Source organism: Alligator sinensis, unplaced genomic scaffold (assembly GCF_000455745.1).
Source record: "Alligator sinensis unplaced genomic scaffold, ASM45574v1 scaffold560_1, whole genome shotgun sequence".
NCBI classification, from domain to species: Eukaryota; Metazoa; Chordata; order Crocodylia; family Alligatoridae; genus Alligator; species Alligator sinensis.
The window spans coordinates 6,524,050-6,547,234 of record NW_005841837.1 but is presented as its reverse complement, the minus strand read 5'-3'; the positions used below and the strand labels follow the sequence as shown (position 1 = coordinate 6,547,234).

Here is a 23,185-nt window from a genome sequence, read left to right as displayed (position 1 = left end):
CTCAACCAAGACTCTATTTGTGTAATCAATTTTTGAGCACCATTATTTGGAAAAAGAGATGCATGAATAGACGCAAGCAAAATCTCCTTGTCCATTAAGATTTTACTTGTAAACATTTATTTGGCTTGGTGTTTAGAGGTGGCCTAAAAATACACAGAGGGCGCGCCTATGTTAGATGTTTACTGTGGAGTTGCCTAATTAGCTCTGCAGTAAATGTCTTGGTGTCTACATATGCAGGGCTATTAGACTGGAGTAAACTAATAAACTGTCTAGCAGGTTAGTACTTGTAAATACAAGTACTGTCTTATGCTGGAGTGTTTTACTCCACAACAACGCACATGTAGATGCTGACAGGGCTGGTTGGGGCACAAGGGTGCTTCAGTGCAGGGGCTGCCTGCTGGCTAACCCCACACTGAAGCACCCTGTGACCCAGCCAGTCCCTCTGTAGCATGCTGAACCAGGTCAGAACAGCCTGAGGCTGACAAACTGACCCCCTGGCCTCCCTGGTAGCCAGGACTGCTCTAGCCTGGCTCCACATGCTGCAGTCCTGGGTGCACATGTAAACATGCACCTGGGAACAATAAACTCTGGTGCGATACGTGCCGGAGTTTATTGTATTGCACTAATATGCATGTGTAGATGTGCCCAGGTACTTGTATATATAACATCATGAATGTATAAATGCAGACCCCATTTTGCAAATCTGCTTTGCTAATGGATACAAAAGTATTGTCATTACGCACTAGCGGAGTAACTATGGCACTGTAATATATAAATCAGTGACACATGTTACTAGTCATTGCCTGTGTGCTTCACCACCATCTGTTCTTTCGATCCCAATTGTAATAATATAATAATACATTGAGCTTGCTCAGTAGTGACATATGTAACAAATTCAATGCATTAGGTATATAATTTGGTGGTACCTTAATCAGAAATGAGGGGAACCATATGTAAGTCATTATTTAACCACTTGTTGTATACATCAGGTTCAATGGCTATTAATTATTCAGAGTTCTGTATACTGTACTGATGCAATGCAAAGTCAAGGGCTTTCAGGACAGTGAGAAGCTGCCCTACAGAATAACCTTTAGGAACAACTTAAAAATGCAAATGGTATAAGGCTGAATCTAATAACTTTTGGAAGGTTCAGAGCAAAGTCCATGAGAGATGTAGTTGCTCAGTGTATCTCAGCCCTTGGTGCATGAGTCCCATAAAGATTAGTTACGGTATATGTGAATTGATCCTTATTGATCATATTAATGCATAAATTACTCTCAGGCATGTATAGAGAGGGCATAGGTTACACCTTTTTCCAGAGATGTACAGTCAGATTCTCAGTGGGTGTAAATTAGCACTGATACACTGAAATAAATGGAACTGCATTGACCTATACTAGCTGAGAATTTGACCCTAAATTGAGACTGTAAAATCTGCAGTCAGGTTTGTCATTCTAATTTTAACAGGGAGGTCAAACTTTAACATTTTCTCCTTCTGGTTTTATTCTGATTTTAAATGTGCATTCTCAGGAGAATCAGTTATTAGAGCTTTCATGCCACTACCTTATGTTAGAAGAGTTATGCTTGTGGGGTGGTAAAGGGATTTAATCAAATTAGTCCATTTTCCTTGACTTGATTACATGGTTGCTCCATATTTTCTCATGTTCATGCCAAGTTCAGTAAGGAGCTAGAGGAAGAATGAACAGCAAGTTAAATCACAGACTGCTGAGATTGCTCAGAAACCACAAGCTATAATTTACAGTCTACATGAAGTTTTAAAATCCTAATGCCTTGTTTCTGTAACAAGGTGTTCACAACAGCTGAGATTTAATTCAGCAGGGACTTGCTTTCCATATGAGGGGTCTCAATAATTCTTTTGAGGAAATTGAGTGTAGGGGGGAACTCCTGCACATCTGCTATTATATAAGGCCGGATCCTGATCTTCTTTACCCTAAATATTGAATCCTGCATCCTGCAAGGTGTGGGACTAGAAGGCCTTCGATATCTGTTCCAACCTTCCAGTTCTCTGATGCCATGAAAACACACTGGCCAATATTGGATATCTAAGTTCTGCATTAAAACTCTTAAGGTTGGACACATATACAGTGGAAGTGCTGAGTGATGATAGGGAAGCTTGAGGTCCTGGATCTTCAGCTTTTTAAAGTTCTGTATAAATATAATTATTAGCTAGATCAGTGCTTCCCAACCAGCATGTCATGAACCCCTTTTAAGGGTGTTGGAGTACTGCACAATATTAGTACTGTTGAGTGTGCAAACATCTACACATGATTCAGAAAATAAACCCAGAGATTTCAATAGGAAGCCATAGTATCAAAAATAGTTGGACCTGGTGTGAGCTTTCTGAGTTCTTTGCACCTGAAGAATTACTCTGTTTTTCTGTAGTCAAGAAATGAGTGAAAGCTAAAAGATGGCATTTTCTGAGGGCTGCCTTGAGTGTAAAGAGATTGAGAACCACTAAGTAAGAAAGAGAAGTGCAGGTGGGAGATGGGGAGGAGCGGAAAAAATGCACATATGGGCTGGAACTCATGGTAGGCTTCAGGGTATACATGGAAATGCATTAGGTAAACTGGAACATTGCTAGTAGTGGCAATAATGAATTATCGGAGCAGGTATGGATTAAAGCCATAATCCATTAACATGATCCATATGGGCATATTGCTGCACCTCTGTAGAATCTCACGGACCTCTCTGGGGTTTTGTCCAAGCACAGCAGTTTGTCAGTTTGTCACAATGCAGGATCAGGACCTAAGGGCAGTTATACACATACATTTGTCTGCTCCAATGCGCCAGAAATCCAGTACGTGAGCTGATGTGCCCAGTGCTGCGTTGTGTGTATTTGTGTAAAATCAGGAAAAAGAAACCTGGTAGTGAGAGAAATGAGTCATAATCAAAGTTGGAGAGCAGTTTCCCACCATTAATGTCCCTGGGCCTCAGCCCAGAATCGAGATGGGGAGGCAGGAAATAGCACAGAGGCAAAAAAAATGAAAACTTTTCTGAATGCAAAGGCAATCCTGCATCTTGCAGAAGCTACAGGCACCCGGGGCGGGGTGGGGGCGAGGAAATCAAACACAGCAAGCAGCAGCACTGATGAACCTTAAAGGGTCAGGTGCACTCATATAGCTACTATTAATGTTAGGAGTGTATTAACAATGAAAAGATGGGAACAGGTTAAACCCATGTTAAAACAAGCAAGGACAGACAATCTGACTTCAAGACTGTGGTATCCTGGGGAAGAGGGATTATAAGCATTTTGAGAAAAGGTGAAGATGGGGACCATCCTGGTGGTCAGGGAGAAATGAAATGAAAACAAAGCAGCTGGAGTGGCAATACAATTCAAGAATTCAGAGGTGAAACCAAAGCAGGTAGAAGACATCTTTGGTGGTAGACTGCAGAGAATGATACTATAAGTCAAGGGAGTAGAATTAGAAGTTTTCAATGTATTTGCACCACCGGAGTGGGAGGGGAGGAAGTCTCTGTTTAGAAAGCTAGCAGGTTACCTGATAGAAGGGAGACCACAGATAATAGCAGGGGACTTCAATTGCATAATTGAAGTACCTGACAGAACAGGGGAAGGAGGACATGGACCTTTAGACATCTAGATAGTTAGCAAATATAATAAAAGAAGAATCACTAGGAGACGTGCAGAAAGGGGAGAAAGTTTTCACTAGAACTGATCGTAGTGAAAAGAAACAATCAAGAATTGACTGTGTTTATATCACAAGAAACAGAAATAAAGAAAGAAAGTGTAAGTGTGGCATTTAGGGATCAGCAAATACTGAAGGCAGAATTGAGTCTTGGTAAGAGCCCTGTGGGAGGAAGGGGAGTATGGTAGTTAAATGTGAAACTTGCAAGATGAAGAGATGTGTTAAGCATACATGAGATAGTATGAGGGTTGGAGACCACTGAAGAAGTATTTTAAGAGTACCACAGAATGGTGGATGATGGTGAAGAAGATGATGAGAGAATTCTTCAGGAAGGAAGGTCAAAGAACCATGGGGAAAACAACAAAAGGGCTGAGAAAGATGCAAAGAAAAGTGCAAGAGCTGCTACAGGAAGCTGCAGAAGGAAGACAGGTAGGAAAAGAACTAGAAGAAACACAGCAAGAGATAGAAAGCTGGTTTAAAAGAAAGACAAGTGAACATATTTTTAGTACAAGCACCCTGGGTGGAAGAAAATGAAGAGTGGTCCTGATACTTTTCATCTAGAGTGAAGACAGTCAAAGGAGAGCTAAAAGTAGTGTGGGAAGAAAAGAGTACCCAGGTGGAAAAGCATGGGGTGGTGTTGGAGGCAACAAGATTTTACAAAGAGCTTTATCAGAAGTAGGAAATAGTAAGAAGATGGAGGATTTGCTTGAAGAGACTGGAGAAAAAGTGGAGGAGGAGGGAGCAAGGAAATGGAAGAAAAGATAAACTTAAAGGAAGTAGAGGAGTGTTTAAAAACCTTTAAACAAGAGAAATCACCAGGAGCAGACAGACTACATATGGAACATTATGAGAAGTTCTGGGTATGGGTTAAGAGACATATAGTAGAATTTTTTTGAGGAAATAACGGAAACAGGAGACGCAGGGAGAGATTTTACAAAAGGAATTGTGATCTTACTCTTCAAGAAAGGGGAGAAGGAACTCCTGAAAAACTGGAGATGTATTACACTTCTTAATATGGATTGTACTTTAATAGCCAAGATGCTGGTTTTGAGGATGAGGAAAAACCTCAAGAAGAAAATACAAAAAGACCAAGTATGTGCAGCACCAGGTAAAAGGATCTCCAAAGCTTTCAAAGTGATCAGAGATATACTGTCCCACATCTCAGAGAGGAAAATAGTAGTTATAACAAACCTAGATTTTAGAAAAAAAACCATATGACGGAGTGGATCATGATTGCTTATGAAAAGTGCTAGGACAAATGGGATTCCCAGAGAAATGTATATGTTGAGTAAGGTTATTATATAGAGAAGCGGAGAGTGAGGTCCAGATTAATGAACATTTAAGTGGGGTTTTATGAACAAAAATAATAATGAAAAAAGTTTCCTATCAGCATGTTTGCCCAACGTGGGCCATGTGTTTTGCAGTCATGCTCAGTGCTGGCTGCATTTAATCAACTTCACAGTTGGTTTCCATTACTGAGCACATGCTGCTTTTGGCAGCAGTTCAGTGGTAGACAATGTATTTAGTGAAATTTCTTTGTATGCAATTATGAGATGAGGGTTTTTTCCCCCATGCCAATTAGGGGAAAAAAACTCATCTTGCCTTTGAGTAAATATGGTAAGAAAAATACTGACTGCAAATCATGAGACTAGCTATCATTCAAAACAAAATGAAAAGAAATAAATAGGCATGCAGTAATATGTAAAAGAGCATTTGCTACAAGCTCCCTCCCACCCTTCTTTCATCAGCTAGACTCTCAACATGTCCGGTTTGTACAGTCAGCAGTCTGGTAATTTGAAAAGCACTACTGCTGTAGTATATATTTTCAAGGATCTAGAGAGTGCAAGAAATTAAGTACATAACTCAATGGATTTCAATAGTGCAGGTTTGGTAGCTCAAATTCCATTCCCATTATTTACTTCTGCTTAGTTGTTTCAGCTTTCTTGTGAGACTTAAGTTTAGGATGAGGTTTAAGTAAGGAAGTGTATTTGTCTAAAATGGATGAGAGGTTCATCCCATCACTGAGAAGAAAAAGCTCAAATAAGCCCTCAAAGTAGATGTGAACAGAAATACCAAAAGTGCTATGTATTTGAATCCTGACTAAAAAACTGCTGCGTGGATATCTGGGAAGAAGTAGTTCAAAAGACCCTCTGTAACAGTGACAAGATACACAAATACTCCTGACGCATACATATCTGTAAATCTATGGGTGTGCCCACATAGCAAAACAAAAGTATGAGTGTAACAAATGTTACTATACATGTGCTAGTGTAATCCAGCTAATAATAGGTGAGAGTACCAGGGATTATAACATGGGCTAGCAAAAAAAATATGTACACAGTGTTCCTGGAGAGTTTGCATTCTGGTTGCTAGCCCATGCTAAAATCTGTGCTGCCACATCTTCTTTGCTCTTGCTATGCATGCTAGCTAAATTGGAGCTAGCATGGGTATTCATGCTCACACTGCACTCACATCATCAATTTGCATGTATATACATTTGCTGTATATACAAGAGGGTTTATGCAATAAAGGAGAGCTGTAAGTAGAGAAATCCAGAGTCAATCTTACACAAACTGGAGTACAGGCAGCATCCTTTTAGTAGTTAGATTGGGCTACACCTTCCCTTCCCCACCCAGCCATACGGTCACTCACAGATGTAAGTGTTCAGAATGTGCTTTCTGGTCAAATTTTAGCGCAGAACAGCTTGGTGTGCAGCATCTTACAAAGAGTGCCTGCAAGACAGCAGATTGCATGGGGCAGGGGGGAACGTGCTTCTGGGAGTTCTTTGTAGCTTCATCAGCACTCAGTACTCAAATCCACTTCTAACCTTCTGCAGCTGTATCTCAGCAGCCAAGAAGCAGTCTTTTTCTGTCAACACCAGCACTGGGTCCAGCAAAGGAAAGACCCTTCCAGGTGCATTCTGGTAAGTTCTGAGCTCACTTGTGTTCCCTGCCAGCCCAGAGCCCTTCAAAACTTGAAGCTGGCCCTGACTACTTCTTCCTGCTTGGAGTGTAAACTTGCATGCCTGTTGGGATTTGTTTTATCAGCCGGGTTGTGTTGTCTGTACTCTCAATGGGTGTGTCTACATGTTCACTGATGCACCATAGTTACTGCGCATTAAGTTTAGTACCTGCATAACGAAGTACTAAATCAATGTGCAGTAACTGGCACTACTGTGCAGTAGCGCCGGTGCATGGGTTTTTAAAGATGCTAACTGTGCAGTAGCCTGATACTACTGTGCAGTAGTGTATTAGCACAGGTTTTAATGGGCACACTACTTCACAGTGTTACTAAGCTACTGCATAGTAAGTGTCTCATGTAGCCACTGAGGGGTACCATGCTTTCCACTAGGAGGGACTATTTGTGGTGCAATTTTCTATTCATTGCAAGCATATAATAATCTGGTTCGAGTAACTGTGGCAACATGAAATATATAGAAATGTGTGTTTATATACACATGCACACACACATACATGCATATGCATGCCAGCCACGCGCATGATCAGAGGTCAGGAAAACAGACCATACGATGACAGGCTGAGAGCCATGGGACTCTTCAGCCTGGAAAAGCACAGGCTCAGGGTGATCTGGTGGCCACCTATAAGCTTATCAGGGGTGCTCATCAGGATCTGTTTACCAGAGCGCCCCAAGGGATGACAAGATCAAACGGCCACAAACTCCATCGCAACTGATTCAGGTTGGACATAAGGAAGGACTTCTTTACTGTCCGAGCCCCCAAGGTTTGAAATAGACTGCTGCCAGAGGCGATTCAAGTACCCACTTTGAATGCCTTCAAGATGCATTTGGATGCTTATCTTGCTGGGATCCTATGATCCCTGCTGACTTCCTGCCCCTGGGGCAGGGGGCTGGACTCGATGATCCTCCGGGGACCCTTCCAGCCTGATTGTCTATGAAATCTAAATATATGACAGTTAATATATAAAGGAGAGGATTATAAACAGGGGGTGGAAAAGTGCTGAGCTGACCCATTTAGTTGAAAATGGAAAAAATAATTTATATCATAAAATGGTGGTTAAAAGAAAGAAATAATGAAAATTAAACTTACTTTGCTAAATACTGCCCTGAAGTGATGTTTTTCTCTGCCGTGTCCATGCAATTTGTCGTACTTGGAATAAGTGCTAATTCTGGTTGGATCAAAGTAGCTGTTCCTACAGCTCTTGCTATTAGTTCCATTGCATCCTGTACATAGTGCTCAAAAACTGACTGTGTTGTTTTGCCATGAGCTATGAGACCTAACGGTAAACCTTCTGTCCTCAGTTCTTCCACATTCTGTGAATTCCCAAGAATCCAGTGAAATTCTGGAGGCATCACTCCAAACCGAGTGGTTATTTCAAAAATCTTCCTTGTTTTTTCCATGTCACAGCCAAACATAACCATGGTTGATGTTGTGTCTTTAATGTTCTCCAGGTGAAATTGTAAGTAGCTCAAAAGGTCACTAGTTGATGTGAGGTTTGCTGTGATGTTTATAATGGTTCCTAGGTGGAACTTGGAGCTCTGTTGCGTGAGGAAGAGAAAATCTGTGATGTTCCATTCCTCCTGGCATAACATCAAACTGAAATTGTACCAGTTGTTCATTTCAAGGATTGAGAAAGTGACGTCCGCATCAGAACTCAATGAGTTTTCTAAACTCAGTTGTAGATGAAGGGGATTCTGTATTTAGAAGATATGAAGCACATTGATTAGAAAAGCTAACTCACGACTTAAGAAATGACTATATCTTTTGGTTACTTTATCACTTCCATATTTTTGGCTCACAGGATACATAAGCCATATATGCATACAGTTATCATAGCGGATTAAATTCTGACTTTTCATTCAGTTCTGAACATCCTAATTAGGTAACTTAAAGGGTTACTCTAGGATTTTGAGGCTTTCTTTTGATCTAAGAAAATAAGGTCATAAAAGACCCAACTGTAAGTCCCATATTATTTAATATGTTTGGAATGTTTTATGCAGAAAAGAAAGACAGATGCTGAGAGTTTATGATCAGACCAGTATATTTGAAACTGATGGAAACAGTTTCAAAAGGAAACACAGACACAGGACAGATTTGCTGCGAATAGCTCCAATAACTTTAGTCCAGGACTTGGTATAACTCAGTGTAGCTACGCTGAAATTAATGGAGCTATAGTCCTTTAAACCGTACAAGGATCCAACTCATGACCAGGTTCAAAGTTAGTGTCAACCAGTGTAATGGAGTCTATAATCTTGCCAACTTCATCATCAGAAGCAAACTTCCTATGGCCTAAAACACACCTAATGGATCCGGACCAGGCCCTGACAAGAAATGTAAAACCTGCTAACACACATTCACCATGCCCACAATAACTATACCCTACAATAGAACCACCAGTATTCCTGGATCTTACACTTGCACCTCCAGAAATGTAATATATCACATCCAGTGCATCAAATGCCTTATTGGAAAATATGTAGGAGAAACCAAACAAGAACTGCGCACCAGAATGAGCGCACACCAAAAATCTATCAAAGACAAGAATACCCAATTACCTGTGGGGCACATTTCTCACAAGAAAGCCACTCTCTCTCCAATCTCTGTTCTGATTCTCAAAGGGAATTTATAAAACACCTTTCATAGATAAGCTGACGAACTTCACTTCATTAATCTACTGGATACAAAAGATCATGGACTAAATATAGACATTGGATTTATGATGCACTATAACCTGCCTAGCATCTGACTCCCTAAGTAACCTCTCTACCATGTACTAGCTATATTCATTCCCCTCCCTGACACCTCTCTCTCACCCATTAACTACCTCAATTTACATTTTCACTGCCTGGCTTCCTCACATGCATACCAGCCTCTAGCTTCTTTACTATTCCATCCAGGAAGAGCACAAACCAACTGCAGATGCTTCCTCAGCCTGACAAAGTGTATTTGTACTCAAAAGCTTGCGAAGAATTTTTCCAACTTTTGAGTTGGTTTAATAAAAGATATTGGATTTACCCAAAGAACTTGTCTGCCGCATGGAATCTATAATGGATTTATCATGCTCCTCACCTCTTTGCTGTAAGGAAAGACTGATTTAGATTGAATAAATGAGATTAGTGTAGCATAAGCTTTCATAAGCAGTGGACTTATTTAATCAGATGTGAGCGGTCTGCAGGACTGAAAGCTTTTAAACAGAAAGCAGTGATTAGAATACAAAGGGTTGGAAGTCAGGAGAAAAAAAAAGAGAGGTAAAGTTTTCAAAGGTGATATCACCGCCACATTGTATTGAAAACAAATGGAACAACTTTTATGCCAGCAGCTCTCATCTAAGCAGACCACTAGATCCATTGTCTGCAGCCAAGCTCTACAACCATATCTGCTATGATCATACTGACCAGGGTACACACCTTAAGGATCTGGAGCAGGGATTCTTATAATTACAGTACAGTCCTAAAACTGTAGCCACTCAGATCAGCAGAGCCAGATTCAGACCCTGCTCCAACCTGTTACATTTCCATTCCTGAGATAAGGACAACAGAGTCCCTCTGGTTGTCACCTATAACCCCCATCTTGAATCTTCAAGCCCTCCTGGAAAATGACAGTCACTTCAAAGTAGCCATGAGAGACAAATCTGTCCTGGTTTACAGACAGCCCCCCAGCCTCAAATAGCACGTTTCCACCAACAGACTACCTAAATCCTTTTCTCACCAAGACCTTGTTCCATATCCAGATGCCAGCTGTGCCCTCTCATCAGTACTGACAACATCATCATTGAACCGAATAACACTGATTATAAATTTTGAGGGTAATTTAACTGAACCTCTACTAATGTCCTGGCTTACAGTGCCCCTCTGCTGTCTGTTGGAGAGACAGAGACAGAGTAGTCCCCATGTGTAAAAATGAATGAAAACTTATCTGGCATCACTTTAGAAGAGAGGCACAAGCCTGTGGCAGAACGCTTAACCCCGCTGGACATCCCATTGCTGACCTCAAGAGTGTCTGTTCTCAGACAATGAAACTTTAAAAACCAACTTGAACAGGAAATTGTGGAACAAGATAGCATCCAGAGACTAGAATGTGTTAACTGTGATCTAAACCAAGATTATGGATTCTTATCCCTTTACCTGCATTAGTTTTTACAACCTGTATGTCCTTTAATGGGTTAACTGCTTTGTTTTTCTCTCTTCTGCTCACCTTGCCTCTCTCAACAGTGTCCCTTTCTTTTTCCTCTTCCCTTCTTTACCCTTTGGATTCTAATCACTGCTTTCCTGCAGTCCTTTCACAGCATCTGATAAAGTAAGCTACTTCTTACAAAAGCTTATCTTATGCATCTCAAATTTAGTTGGTCTGTAATCTACCTTCTGTTTGCCTTTAGACTAACAGAGCTAACTATCTCCTTCTGTTCTTTGCTGTAAATCATACCGACTTATACTCATGCTGATTCACGTTCACTGGGAAGAGGTGTAGATTACAATTCTAAATTTAGCTCTTGCTAACCAACAATATGCTTTAAAAATGTATTATTTCAGGCTCATTTCCCACTGTCTTGCCTTTTGCCTAGTTATAGAGGGGTAGGAACAGGCTACTATCTCTGTGCAAAGTCAGGTATAAAATTTTGCCATTCTGATTTGGTAGCAATTCATGTCCACTTTCCACTCATCAGCTTCCAAACCTAGGTCTCATTGGAGGCATGTATATGAAACGCTTACTGCAGTTGCCTAATTAGCTCCACAGTAAAGCATTTCCATCTACATATGTGGAGCTATTAAGCTGGAATAAACTAATTAACTTTGCCTTAGGTTAGTACTGCCCAACACAAGTACTATCATACAGTGGAGTTATTTACTCCACTGCAATGCAAGTGTAGATGCTGACCAGGGCTGGCTGGGGCACGAGGGTGCTACAGTGCAGAGCTGCCTACCAGTTAGCCCTGTACTGTAGCACTCACATGCCCCAGCCAGCCCCTCTGCAGCATGTTAAGCTGAGAGAGGGGCCACTTCAGGCTGGCAGGATGACCTCCAGATCTTTGCCAGTTGGGGATGTGCCACCCCAGCTCAACATGCTGAGGTCGTAGGTGCATGTGTAAATGCTACCCTTGGGGGCAATAAATTCTTGAGTGAACTGCGCCGGAGTTATTGCATTGTGCTAATTTCACATATAGAGGTGCCCAGTAGCACCAAATTTGGAGCAACTGTATTGTTTTTTAGATCTACATTGAAATTAGTATCTGGCCTATAAAGTTGGGATGCAAATGGCTACATAAGATCAAAGTCCAAAGGGAGAACCAAGCCCCTTACTCATAAGCAATCAGCTTTCAACATGCTAATTTATGGTTACCTGAAATTATAATGCATTTTCCAGTGCAGATCGTGTAAGTTGAGAGTTGGTAGGAAAAATACTACAAGTAAGGATGCTTTCAACTCTTTTCTTATCTCTTGCTTTTGGTATTCAGGAATACCTTTACACAAGCACATGAATAGACTAATTAAATGGATCAAGGTACACAGTCAATACAAATCTTGTCCTGTCAATAAGGCATGGTAGGATTGACGCTCTGGTAAAGGACAAACTATTGATTGAACAAGAATCAGACACTCCTGGACTCTTTGAATCCCATACCAGTGACATATTGACTATTGATCATGAGGCTTTTGATTAAGTTGGAAAACAAATAAGCATCACATGTAATAATTTGGGATGGGTGAATAGGTTCTAATAAATTAATCTCCTCAAACTGAACTCAAGCCCAACATTTTGTGAGGCTCTGGAATGATTATATAAGCATTTTTTGTCTCCCCAGCTCTAGTTTCTGCCTGTGATTGCAAATGGAAGTGCCAGAATTTTGTAAGAAAAGCTGCTCTTGCATTCTTTCTATCCAGGATCAGAAAGGGAAGTCCCAGAAATGGCACAAACCAGCTTGTTTTCTTGAATTCTCTTGGACAAATTTTGCAGACCTGAATGGTCAATGTATTTTGAATGAATTTTAGAACAGCACGGAGTGTTATATGAACTGTTTACCCATTCTGAATTTTCAAGAAATTAACTCTAATTATAATAATAATAGAAAAACTTACATACAGATTCATACAACAATGTGTGAATTGGTCTAGAAATATAGCAGGCACTGGGTGCATTTGGAAGTGAAAGGCCAAATGCTGAACCCTTCAATCCTTACAGTAGGGTGCATACACTACAATGTGCTGATTCTTGTAAACAGAGGTCAGTGCTAAAAAAAAAATCTTTAAAGCAAACTTGGGCTGGGTCAACATGAGCAGGGGCATGCCTTTACAGCAGCACAAATAATAGCAGTATAAATTGTGCTGCTACTTTGGGACAGTGTCTGCTGCTCCATGTGCTGCAGGCGGGGCTGGCTAGGGTACAGGGTGCCTCAGCAGGGGTTAGCCATCCCCTGCACTGAGGTACCCTGTGCCCTGTCCAACCAGGAGTGGCATGTGGAGATAGGGAGCAGACAGCCCAGGGCTGCCTGCTCCTTCATCTCTGCACGCTGTGCTGAGGCACCCTGTGCCCCAGCCAGCCACTCCCCACCTGACTACAGTGCAGTGTGCCTCGAGATGGGGGAGCAGGCAGCCTTCAGTTGGCTGCTCCCCCGTCTCTGTGTGCCTCAGCACAGGGGCTCCACTGTGGCTGCCTGTTCCTCCATCTTGAGCACACTGAGCCTCAGGCAATCACGGAGTGGCTGGCTGGGGTGCAGGGTGCCCCAGTATGGGGGCTCCACAACGCCATATGCTGCCTGCTCCCCATCTCTGCATTTGTCTTGGTACTCACCAGTTTGGCATGGTTTGCACCATTTTCTTTTTCAGAGGTTTTTTTTTTTTTGCCACTGGGAAATCCTAGCAAATTTTGCCCTGGCACTGCAAATTCACCATGTGCTGCAAATTAGCAGTGCTGAGCCCTGATTAATGTGCAATTCATGTGGTTTGTGGTTCTGCAAAGAAGTTTGCAGCACCACAAACAGCACATGCCTGCATGTCAGGATCCAGCTTGGAGTTTAATTCTTCTGCCATTGGAGTCAGTGGCCTTTGAATCCTCACTGGGAGAAAGATTTGGCCCTTTCTCATTACCCTTGGTTAAGTTTTCTGTCTATGGGACATTAGAGTGATTAGTCTTAGCCCAGATTTTAATATACAAGCATCTACAAAGCCCAACACAATTGAAATTCCTGGAGATTTCATCTTCTAGGTTTGTACTACAATATCTTGCATATTTTGATGCCATAGTAATAAAAGTACCATATTTACTCAAATCTAAGATTAGGGTTCTTTTTTCATTCAACATAGATTTGAGTGTATGTTGGCAGGGGCGCAGGGTGGGATGGTGAGCAGGTAGCTGTTGCAGCTCCGACATTAGCCCTGAGCCTGGGTTAAGGCCAGAGTCAGAACCACAGCAGCCACCTTGTACCCATGCCCGATTCTGCACCATGGCCTGCCCTCTGTAGCCTCTGCCTCATTCCCTTCCCCCTGCCACTTACCCTGTCAGGTGCAGCTCTGGCTCCATTCCCTCCCAGGCATGGAGGAAATGGAAACTCTGACCCCAGCCAGACCATGCAGCAGGCTGGAGTAGCAGCTCTGGCCTCAACATGCTGCTATGTGGTCTCTGTACCCCGTACCCGGAAAGGAGCCAGAGCCTTGCCAGACATTAAGCAGGGGGGAGAGAGGGCAAAGGCTGTAAGAAGTAGATAGAGGTGGGGCTGAGGGTGTAGGGACCAGGTGGGGTGTGGGGGTGGAGACCTATAGAGGCAGGCAGGGGGTCCAGAGACTGTGGAAGGCAGATGGGGAGCAGGCACTGGGGGGCAGCTGCAGGCACTGGAGGGGGGACAGGCTGCAGAGGGGAAAAGTGGTGGGAGCACATGGCAAGGGAGTCACCTGCTTCACCATCACATGTCACCCTGCCACTGCTTTCTGTACTGGAGCAGTGGGAGTGTGTGAGGGGATGAATTTAAGAAAACCCTCTGATAATTAGATCATATACATGGAAAAGTATAACAAGTTCATACATGTTCCACGTATAGAATCCAATTATTGGGGGTTGTCTTGGATTTGGATAAATATGGTAACAAACAGGAACATCAGCATTAATTAGCTGCCCTGATGACAGTCTCATAAGAATGACTGACAGCCCATGGAGATCAATTTTATCTTCCAGTCCTAATGGCAGGTCCTTTAAGATATACAAAGGCCAGGTGGGAAGTCTTATGTTGCCACTGTCTGTCTCATACAATTTCCTGCGAGTAAACAGAGAATATTGGCCTCAAGGGTGTCAGCTGGGAACCTTTCAATAACATTACTCCAGGTAAGGAATTTTCTTCTTAAAACAAAGCAGCCTGAATCCAAAGAATTAAAATAAAATTAAAATAAAAATGGACACAATTACCACTTTTTTTCAGTCTCATGAGTTACAAAGGATCTGATTCTGGTCTCATTGAAGCTAGTAGTATTTTCCCACTGACATCATTGTGAGCAGGGTTTATCAGCTGACACAGGAAAAAAGTTATAGATAAGCATTCAGAACTAGGATTAATGGTCACAACTGGGAAAGGTTTTCAGTGTTTCCTACTAGCAAATTCAGTTCCCTTAACAGGAAGTGACAAGGACAAAAGACTGGGCCCTAAATTCTCCATGATTATGGCTACACAGAAAGTATTGTGATGATCTAATCCCAATGCACATCAAAGAAAGCTCAATTTGCTAATTTGGTCATGTAGAGTTTTATTGTGATTAGATGCTGTCCATGCCAGTGAACCAGGATGCATTTATGATAACCAGATTCAATCCTAAAACATTTTCTTACAGAAAAACTGTGTTCTCTTTCACTGACTTCAGTGGAACACATGATCCATTACACATTTGTATTAAAAATATTTATTAGAAAGATACTTAAAAAAGATGAGGAAAAGTACTGTGATACCTAAAAGCTTGCCTAAGTGTATCCCAAAATACAGTTGGTCCAATAAAAGATATCACTCTCAAAAATTCTTGCCTTTCGCTAATTAAAAAGATAAACAATAGTCATTGTCAATTTCTTGCCATAATGAAATGGTTTTCACTAGTGAAAGATGGGAAGGAGTCCCTGCCAAATCTGGGGTTTTAAGAATTAGCAGACTTTTATTCCAGAAATATGTAGAGAGAATCAGAAATTGCAAAAAAGATTCTGATAAGTAAGGAAAAAATAGGTTCTCTGATTTTTAAAGAAAAAACCCACCAAAACTATTCCTGTTCCCAAAGCCAAGCCTTACTTCTTCCATTTATGTAAAAAAATTCTTATCTTTTTTAAATTTGTGATCCTGGTCTTGGGTACATACCCTGGTATATCTGGCAAGTTTATGCACTGCAGGATTGAATTGCAAAGGAGCTGTCACACTGAGATATCCCCTTAATATACCAATTTAGTAGACAAGCCATTTCTTTACATAAAGCTTATACTTAAACCCTACTGTCTTCAATGGGACTGATGCCTGTGCTTAAAATAAAGCATGTACTGAAGTGCTCTGCTGATTAGAGGCCAAAAAAAGCAGCTCAGGTGCGAGATTTGTTTAAGGTATGAAGTTTCAGAAAATGGTACATGGTTTGGCTCTAAGCATATATGAAGTCACTGCTTTTTCTTTGGTATGACAAAAATGGTGTCCAAGTGACTGCCGTGACTGCCATTTACCGAGCTCATGCTTCAGAATAAGTCCACACTGACACCTTTCTGTTGATGATACACTATTGCAACATGTGAACTAGCTAGATTAAAGCTAGCATGGGTTTGTCTGTCTTGCAGTTGTGTGTGAGGGTTTAAATGGTGATACTGGCTTGAAGTGATGATTCTGGGGGGAGACATTGGGTAAATAGTTGCTTGCAAATGCAAGATACTGGACTGAGTGCTCCAGGAGGCCATTGCTGGTCCTATGTTCCTGTGGACGTGAGCTGTAGTGACAGTAGTTCATCCCTAAGCACAGGTTAACTGTTTACCAATAGTGTAACTAAGGAAGGGGTTTGGGGGAGAGGGGAGTAGCACTGAGGCAGCAGGCCCAGGTGCCAGGATGGGGAGGGAGTGCAAAAATAACAACTGTTGTCACTGCCAGCTGGCTGCATACCACTAGTAGTCCAGCAGCCGCTGCTGCCTCATATGCTGCTGTTGCCCAGGGCACAAGATATGCCTATACACATGCATTGAGGCTGCTCTGACACGCTGTAATTACAGCGTGTCAGAGCAGTCCTGATTAATTAGGTCTGCTGAAGCATGGTAACTACCACGCTCCAGCAGACTCCAGCATCTTGTATATCAATGTCCTTGTGCTGAAAAATGGCAGTGGGGGCATTTTAACTAAAGCTTGTTCAATGAGCTTCAGTTAAAGTGCCCCCACTGCCATTTTTCAGTACAGGGACTCTGATACACATGATGATTCAGGCACTTTAATTAAAGCAGCTCTTGGAGCCACTCTAAAGTGTCCCCCTTGCCTCCTGAAGCATGTGTATAAATGCCTAAGGCTGCCCAGTTACATCTCTGTTGTTGACTGTTTTGGGGGGTGGGTGGGGTTTAGTGAGTGTAGGAAGAACAAAAAATAATGTGAAGGGAATTTTTGGAAACCTCTTCTTCCAAAACTTCACTAGAACAGTGATGCATTTAAGAGTTGTCACTGGAGAGCTGTCTGCTTGTAACTTTGGCAACTCTGAGACCCACGTACAAGAACACCATGGACTTCAAAGATTTAAAAGGGGCTTTGTTTTATGTCAGTCTAGGCTGCTTCTGAATTTCCCCACAAAATTTAAGTTATCTTCCATAGGTGTAATACCAAGGGTTTGTGCCGCATCAAAGTCAAGGGTCAGGATTTGGCCCGTTGATATTACAGGAAATTGCTACTTTTTTAATTTCAAATTTTTGTAGAGTCATTCCTTTTGAAAATGATCAACTAACAAATAATTGACTGGAAATGAACAACTTTTGGAAAAGAATCACTTATTTTGCTGTTGAGGTTGCATAATTTCATGACAAAGCCTTTTGCTAAATTAAATAATATTTTAGGCACATATAATTTTATACGTATCAGTGAGTAGAAGATTTATTGGATAATTGGAGTGTATTGAACTGTGTTCAAGCCATCATTATAAACATTCTCAGGGATAAACCCCTTGCATATTATCTCAAATTGGAAATTATTAAAATGTGAGCATTCCAATTAAGCAGCCTAGTCTATAAATTAAAGATCATATGGAAACTCAATTATTTTGTGCATTTGGGCTGGAAGCTACCATGAAAGATTATATAACTTGTATCACATCTTTGTTTTATTCCACAAAGAATGAAATCTCATCTGAATACATTTTAATTATTTCTTATCTCTTTTTAATAATATACTTGCAAATCACAGCATGATTAACAAAACCCTTTTTGTATTCTATTACCATTTGGTTTTCTTTGCATTCCATTAGCCTTTGTTTTTTTTGGATGAGAAGGATTGAGGTATAAACCACTATAGATCCAGGGACTTCAGTTTATACCAGCTGAGGATCTGGCCTGGAATTTTAAATTTTTTTTTTTAAATCTTTGTAACAGGGCCTGTTTAATCTGGGGGAGACTTTCTATGGATTTCAGTGGGATTTAGACCAGGCTTTTGATTCTGATGTCACGTTAACTTTGAACGGTCTGAGTGTCTTTCTTTTGCCTAGATTAAAAGACATAGCAAATCATGTTTGTCACTTATTAGCTTCCCATATCCCAACAAATACAGTTTTATTGGGTTGCATTCACTGGCCTCCTACCTGAGATGAGAACTCTTGGCTCATTTAACAACTGAAACACAATTTGCATTTCATTATCTCCATCTTGGTGACATTTGCTGAGTCTCGGTTTTAGTATTCTTCTAGACCATATTCTTCAGAATGTAAATCACCCAGCTCCAGTGAATTCCATGGTGGGAGGCCGACTTACATCCCAGGAGGATCTGATTCTTTCTCTACAACTCTAATTAGGCGTGGTTGCAGTGGTATTTTATTTTACATTATTACAGCTCCATCAGTATAATTAAAAGCACATATACTAATGCTTATTTGCTAACTAGGTGTAAAAGTAAGTAATACACAGCAAATATTCTTTTTCTATTCTCAGGGGGAGGGAAAGGGCCCAACTATGCATTTACTATCACAAATAAAGGTGCATATTCTACAAACTGACATCAGTGGGAGTTCTGCACATAAAAACATATACCTGATTGCTTTCACAGGACATATGGGGACTTGTGCCTTATGAGCAAAGCAGCTGTGAGCCAAACTTGAGAATCTTTTTTATTCCGTGCTAGAATTTAATCCATGCCTGAATTTACAGAGTTTGAACTGAAGCCATTTTACCTCAAGTTTAATGCTATATTATGCAACAATGCAGGACTACCCAGCCATGAGTTGTTATTGTCATTTGCATGCCTTGCAGAGTATGGAAATTTGTCTATCTTTAATGTGGTAAGTAGGGCTGGTTGGAAAAAAAATCTGCTAAAACATTCTTCCATCAGGATTTGCCAGTTTGCTGAAATTGTGATGTTTCACGGGAATGGTTTGAAGGCAAAAAAGTCCCCATGAAATGCAGGCAGGGTTTCCATGTGCCCATCCAGCTAGATGGCACTCCATTTGATGCTGAGATAGCCAAGAGTTTTATTAGTGTCGAGTCTGAGTTCATTCTTCAGTTTCTTTCAAAGGGGTTGGGAGGTAGGGAGCATACCTTCTGGGGTTTGTATACCACCCCCATTCTCCCTTCTCCCAGTAGCATAGCTTCTGGAGGAGTTAGTCTGGTGGTGGGGAAACTCTTGCACCTGCACACATTCTTCTCTCTGCTGAGTACCTAGGGCTAGCGACTGTGTTAATGTTTTGGAACCCAAAGTAATTCCCATTGGAGTCCCTGGAAATGCTCCCATTGACTTCAGTAGGAATTGGATTTGGTTTCTAACCATCATTAAGGCCCCAGTCCAGCAAAGCACTTAAACCCATATTTAACTTTAAGCGACATTAGTATAATTAAATATATGTATGCTAATGCATTTTTGCTAACTAAGTGTAAATGACACAGCAAATATTATTCCCTTTCAGTTCTCCAGGACTGAAACCCCAGTATCAGGAAAAACAGGTTTGTCTATCTACTTAATAAAAAAAACCCTTATGTGTTTAGATGCAAATGTGTGATGGTATTCCCATGGTCTAGGAAAGGCAAATGCCTCAGAGAAACCTCCTGTGCCTTGTTTTTGTGGGAACTGCACCAGCATGGACAGCTGTGCTTCTAAGAATATAACTGGGTATAGTGTGTTTGCAGCACCAGATCTCAACATTTTAAAGGCTGACATATTTGTAAAAAACATTTTTTAAAGTTCTGAGGGGGAAGCTAATCTAGGCTAGCTAAAGTTCCTCTCATGCTTTCAGCAAAAGAAGTTTGGCAACTGCCCAAGCTGCGCCTCTAAACGGATCTTAACAAGACATCTACTGTTCACTCAAAAATAAAAAAAATCAACCCCCCTTCAACCCCTGTATCTTTTATTAATTTAAAGCGTGTCTGATTTTGTCTTGGAAATTATTTTTCCTTGGACTGGACTGTTATCATGCCTTAGGGTGGCTTAGCATTTCTAAAGACTGTGCACTAATGTAGCAAACTAATCTGAATACATAAAGCTCCATGCAAGGTCAAACAGGCCATAGAAAATATGAACAATCAGCCATTTTTGGAAAGTAAGATCCATTATTTATCCACATTACTGCCTGCAAATTATAATTAATAATGTTACTTCAAAGACTTCAAGGTGGTTCCTGTTCAAGAAAAACTTTGAAAGGTCAATGGAAGAGAAAAATGTCATGTAGATACCATGAGCGAGAACAGTTATTCTTCCCTAACATGTCATTACAATTAACAAAAGGTAAAGGCACTTCTCAAGTGTATTACCAAGCATGAGTCTTCTTGGCATAACGTCATTCACACCTGAATGTAAAATGAGCACAAAGCAGGGCAGTATGAGAATGGTGGCACCTCTGTGGTGGCACCTCTGTTTTCACAGTGCCCTGCCTATCACAGCAGAGTCCTGGTTCGTGGTCAAGAAGATGCATAGTCTCTAAGATGATAACAAAATGATAACAGCTTTTCATTCACTTTGCATAACAAGTCAAAGGCCTTTCTAATATTCAGATTATTATTTATTTTGAGAGCTGGCAGTGCCTTAGGGTCAGAGCAAGGAACACAGAACATTGCCACCTTGGTTACTGGCCCCCTGCGTTTTATCATGGGAAAATCATAGCACAAGTTTGTGCCTTATTTTCTTCATCTCCAAAATCACTATTGGAGTAGTTACCCACCTTGCCAAAGTGCTGTGAGGACGTTAATTAGCTTTGTAAAGTGCTTAAGGAAGCCTGGAAGTGCCAAATGTAACAATTATGAAAGACCAGATGTATAATTCATGAAACATGCGGCAATGCGTTTACCAGAGTGTTGACAGAAAAGTTATGAAGTCTGATTCTGAGAAACAGTGGATTTGTGGTTATGGCTACATCATCCAGGCACTAAGGAGACCGGTTGTCCCCTACCTGCTGTGTCAGAGACTTTTGTGACCTTGAACTGGCCAGTTAATCTCTTGGTTTCAGCTCACACCTCTAAATGGAAATTATGACATATTTAAATTTCAGTGAGAGAGAGAGAGAGAGACTGGGAAGAGCTTTCTAACTACAAGGATGTTTAAGCCCTGGAGCAGATCATCTGGAGTATTTGAGGTAGTTTGAAGACAGTCCTACTTGGGCAAGAGATTGGACCACATGACCTCTCAGGGTCCCTTTGAGCCCTTTTGCCCCCTATGATCCTGTTATTCCGTTCAGCCATTCTTTAGATAGCTAAATTCTTCATAGCAGGAGTGGGTGTCTGCAGGTGTGTGCATGGCTCTTTCTAACTGTGTGTTTTTGTTGTGGTTAAATCAGAGGTACAACAAAGCAGCTTTGTGCCCTGATCACCAATAGTGCATAGCGCAGCACTACCGGCTGCAAGAGGAGCTATTTTTGGTTTCCCCCTCCAAAGGTAGAACCTCAAGCTCCATTTGGTTACCCCCATCAGTTATGCTACTGGGCTCTGGATTAATCTGGGGATTCCATGTGCTACTGAAATAGAAAAGATGGTAATACTTCTGATCACACCCCCTGTCCTCCAATGTTTTCATTTTTTTTTCTTAAGGAAGCATAGACATTCTGCTTTCTCAGAACTCTTCTGTCCTGAAATCAGATATTGCTCAGCAGAGAGTTTTCACTGGCAATTCTCAAAATTCTGTTTACGATGTCCAGCATCTTCATGGTGCAGGACCAGATGCTGAAGTGAACATTTGGGAGTACAGAAGATGGCATGCTTATAAACTATGCACTCTTGGGGCTGCATCTTTATCTCCTGGCTCTAGACTACTACAGGGTAGACAAAAGGTAATTTGGGGAACAGGCAGTGATGTGTGTTTAACTGACTCCCAATCCCAGTGGAAGGTAATAGTTTATCTAAGACCTTCCCTTGACCACTAAACAATCAGAACATTTGCTTTGTGTGCATAATTTCCTGCTACTGCCGCAGCTGTGCTTCTGGATCACTTGGAGAGCCTGCGCGACAGTCAGTAATTGCATCTGCCAGGCTGAGAAATATTGGAGTCTGACTGCATGATAATGCTGAAATGATGCAAGGATAATTTTCCAACAGCTGTTAAGAAAGCACTGCACCAGTTCCATCCTGCCCTTGGTCCAAGGGTGGAACTCTGATGGATATCGGTGGGATTTGAATTGGTGAACAGAAGTAATGACTGACTTAAACTGCTGTTGTAAAGGAACTGCTGTAGCATTTTATGAGAGCCAGATCTTGTCTCTGGTGCAGTTGCTGGGCTGTGATTAGCTGGGCTTATGCTGTGGAATCCTGTAGGAGCTGCTGGGGAAGGGTGTGATATGACAACAGAAGCTGTTTTGCAGCTATTACTGTTCTATTTCCAAAGCTCATCATCTTGGTAATGCAAGGTGAGCCTGCTTACCCACTGCTCTCTCTGTCAGTGCCCCAAATTGCTCTGCTGGGCTCCAGTGGGAGAATAGCTTCACAACGTATCTCTTTAGCAGTGCTCTCCCATACAGGGTCCTTCAGATGAATGGCTGGGATAGTTCCCTAATGTTGGTCTTCAAGTGCCAACCCCCTGCCACAGCAGGACGGCACTGTGCACATTGTTGTTCTGTCTGTATGTGTGTGAGGATGAGGAGAGGATTAGCTTGCAGAATGTCACTGAGCAATGTTATTGCTTCCCAAGTGCAACTGAGCGTAAGTAACCTTGTAGTTCGGTTGAGCTTTTTAATTAGGAGAAATATTCTGCATAAACAAACACTGGCCAATGCAAAAATAAATGATGGCAGAAAGCATGTAATAGAAAATAAAGCTGATTTCCAAGCTATTTGAGGTTATACATGAAAAATTAACTCAATATCATTCCACTGACACCTTGTAATTGGTGCATTTATACTGAGATTTAAACAGATGGCTTTGTAACCAAATGGATGTATCTCCTAATATTTGCA

The 23,185-nt window shown here is 41.4% G+C and overlaps 1 protein-coding gene across 1 annotated transcript in view; it reads right to left on the bottom strand.

Moving 5' to 3' along the window:
- Positions 1–22,668, bottom strand: part of GRIN3A (glutamate ionotropic receptor NMDA type subunit 3A) — a gene marked incomplete at its 5' end in the record, with an annotated part of 99,546 nt that extends 76,878 nt beyond the window's left edge. The window contains 2 exons of the mRNA XM_006015491.3: positions 7,731–8,335; positions 22,654–22,668. Of these exons, the coding sequence (XP_006015553.1) occupies positions 7,731–8,335; positions 22,654–22,668 (620 nt within the window). The remainder of the gene's footprint in view (positions 1–7,730; positions 8,336–22,653) is intronic.
- Positions 22,669–23,185: the final 517 nt, after the last annotated feature.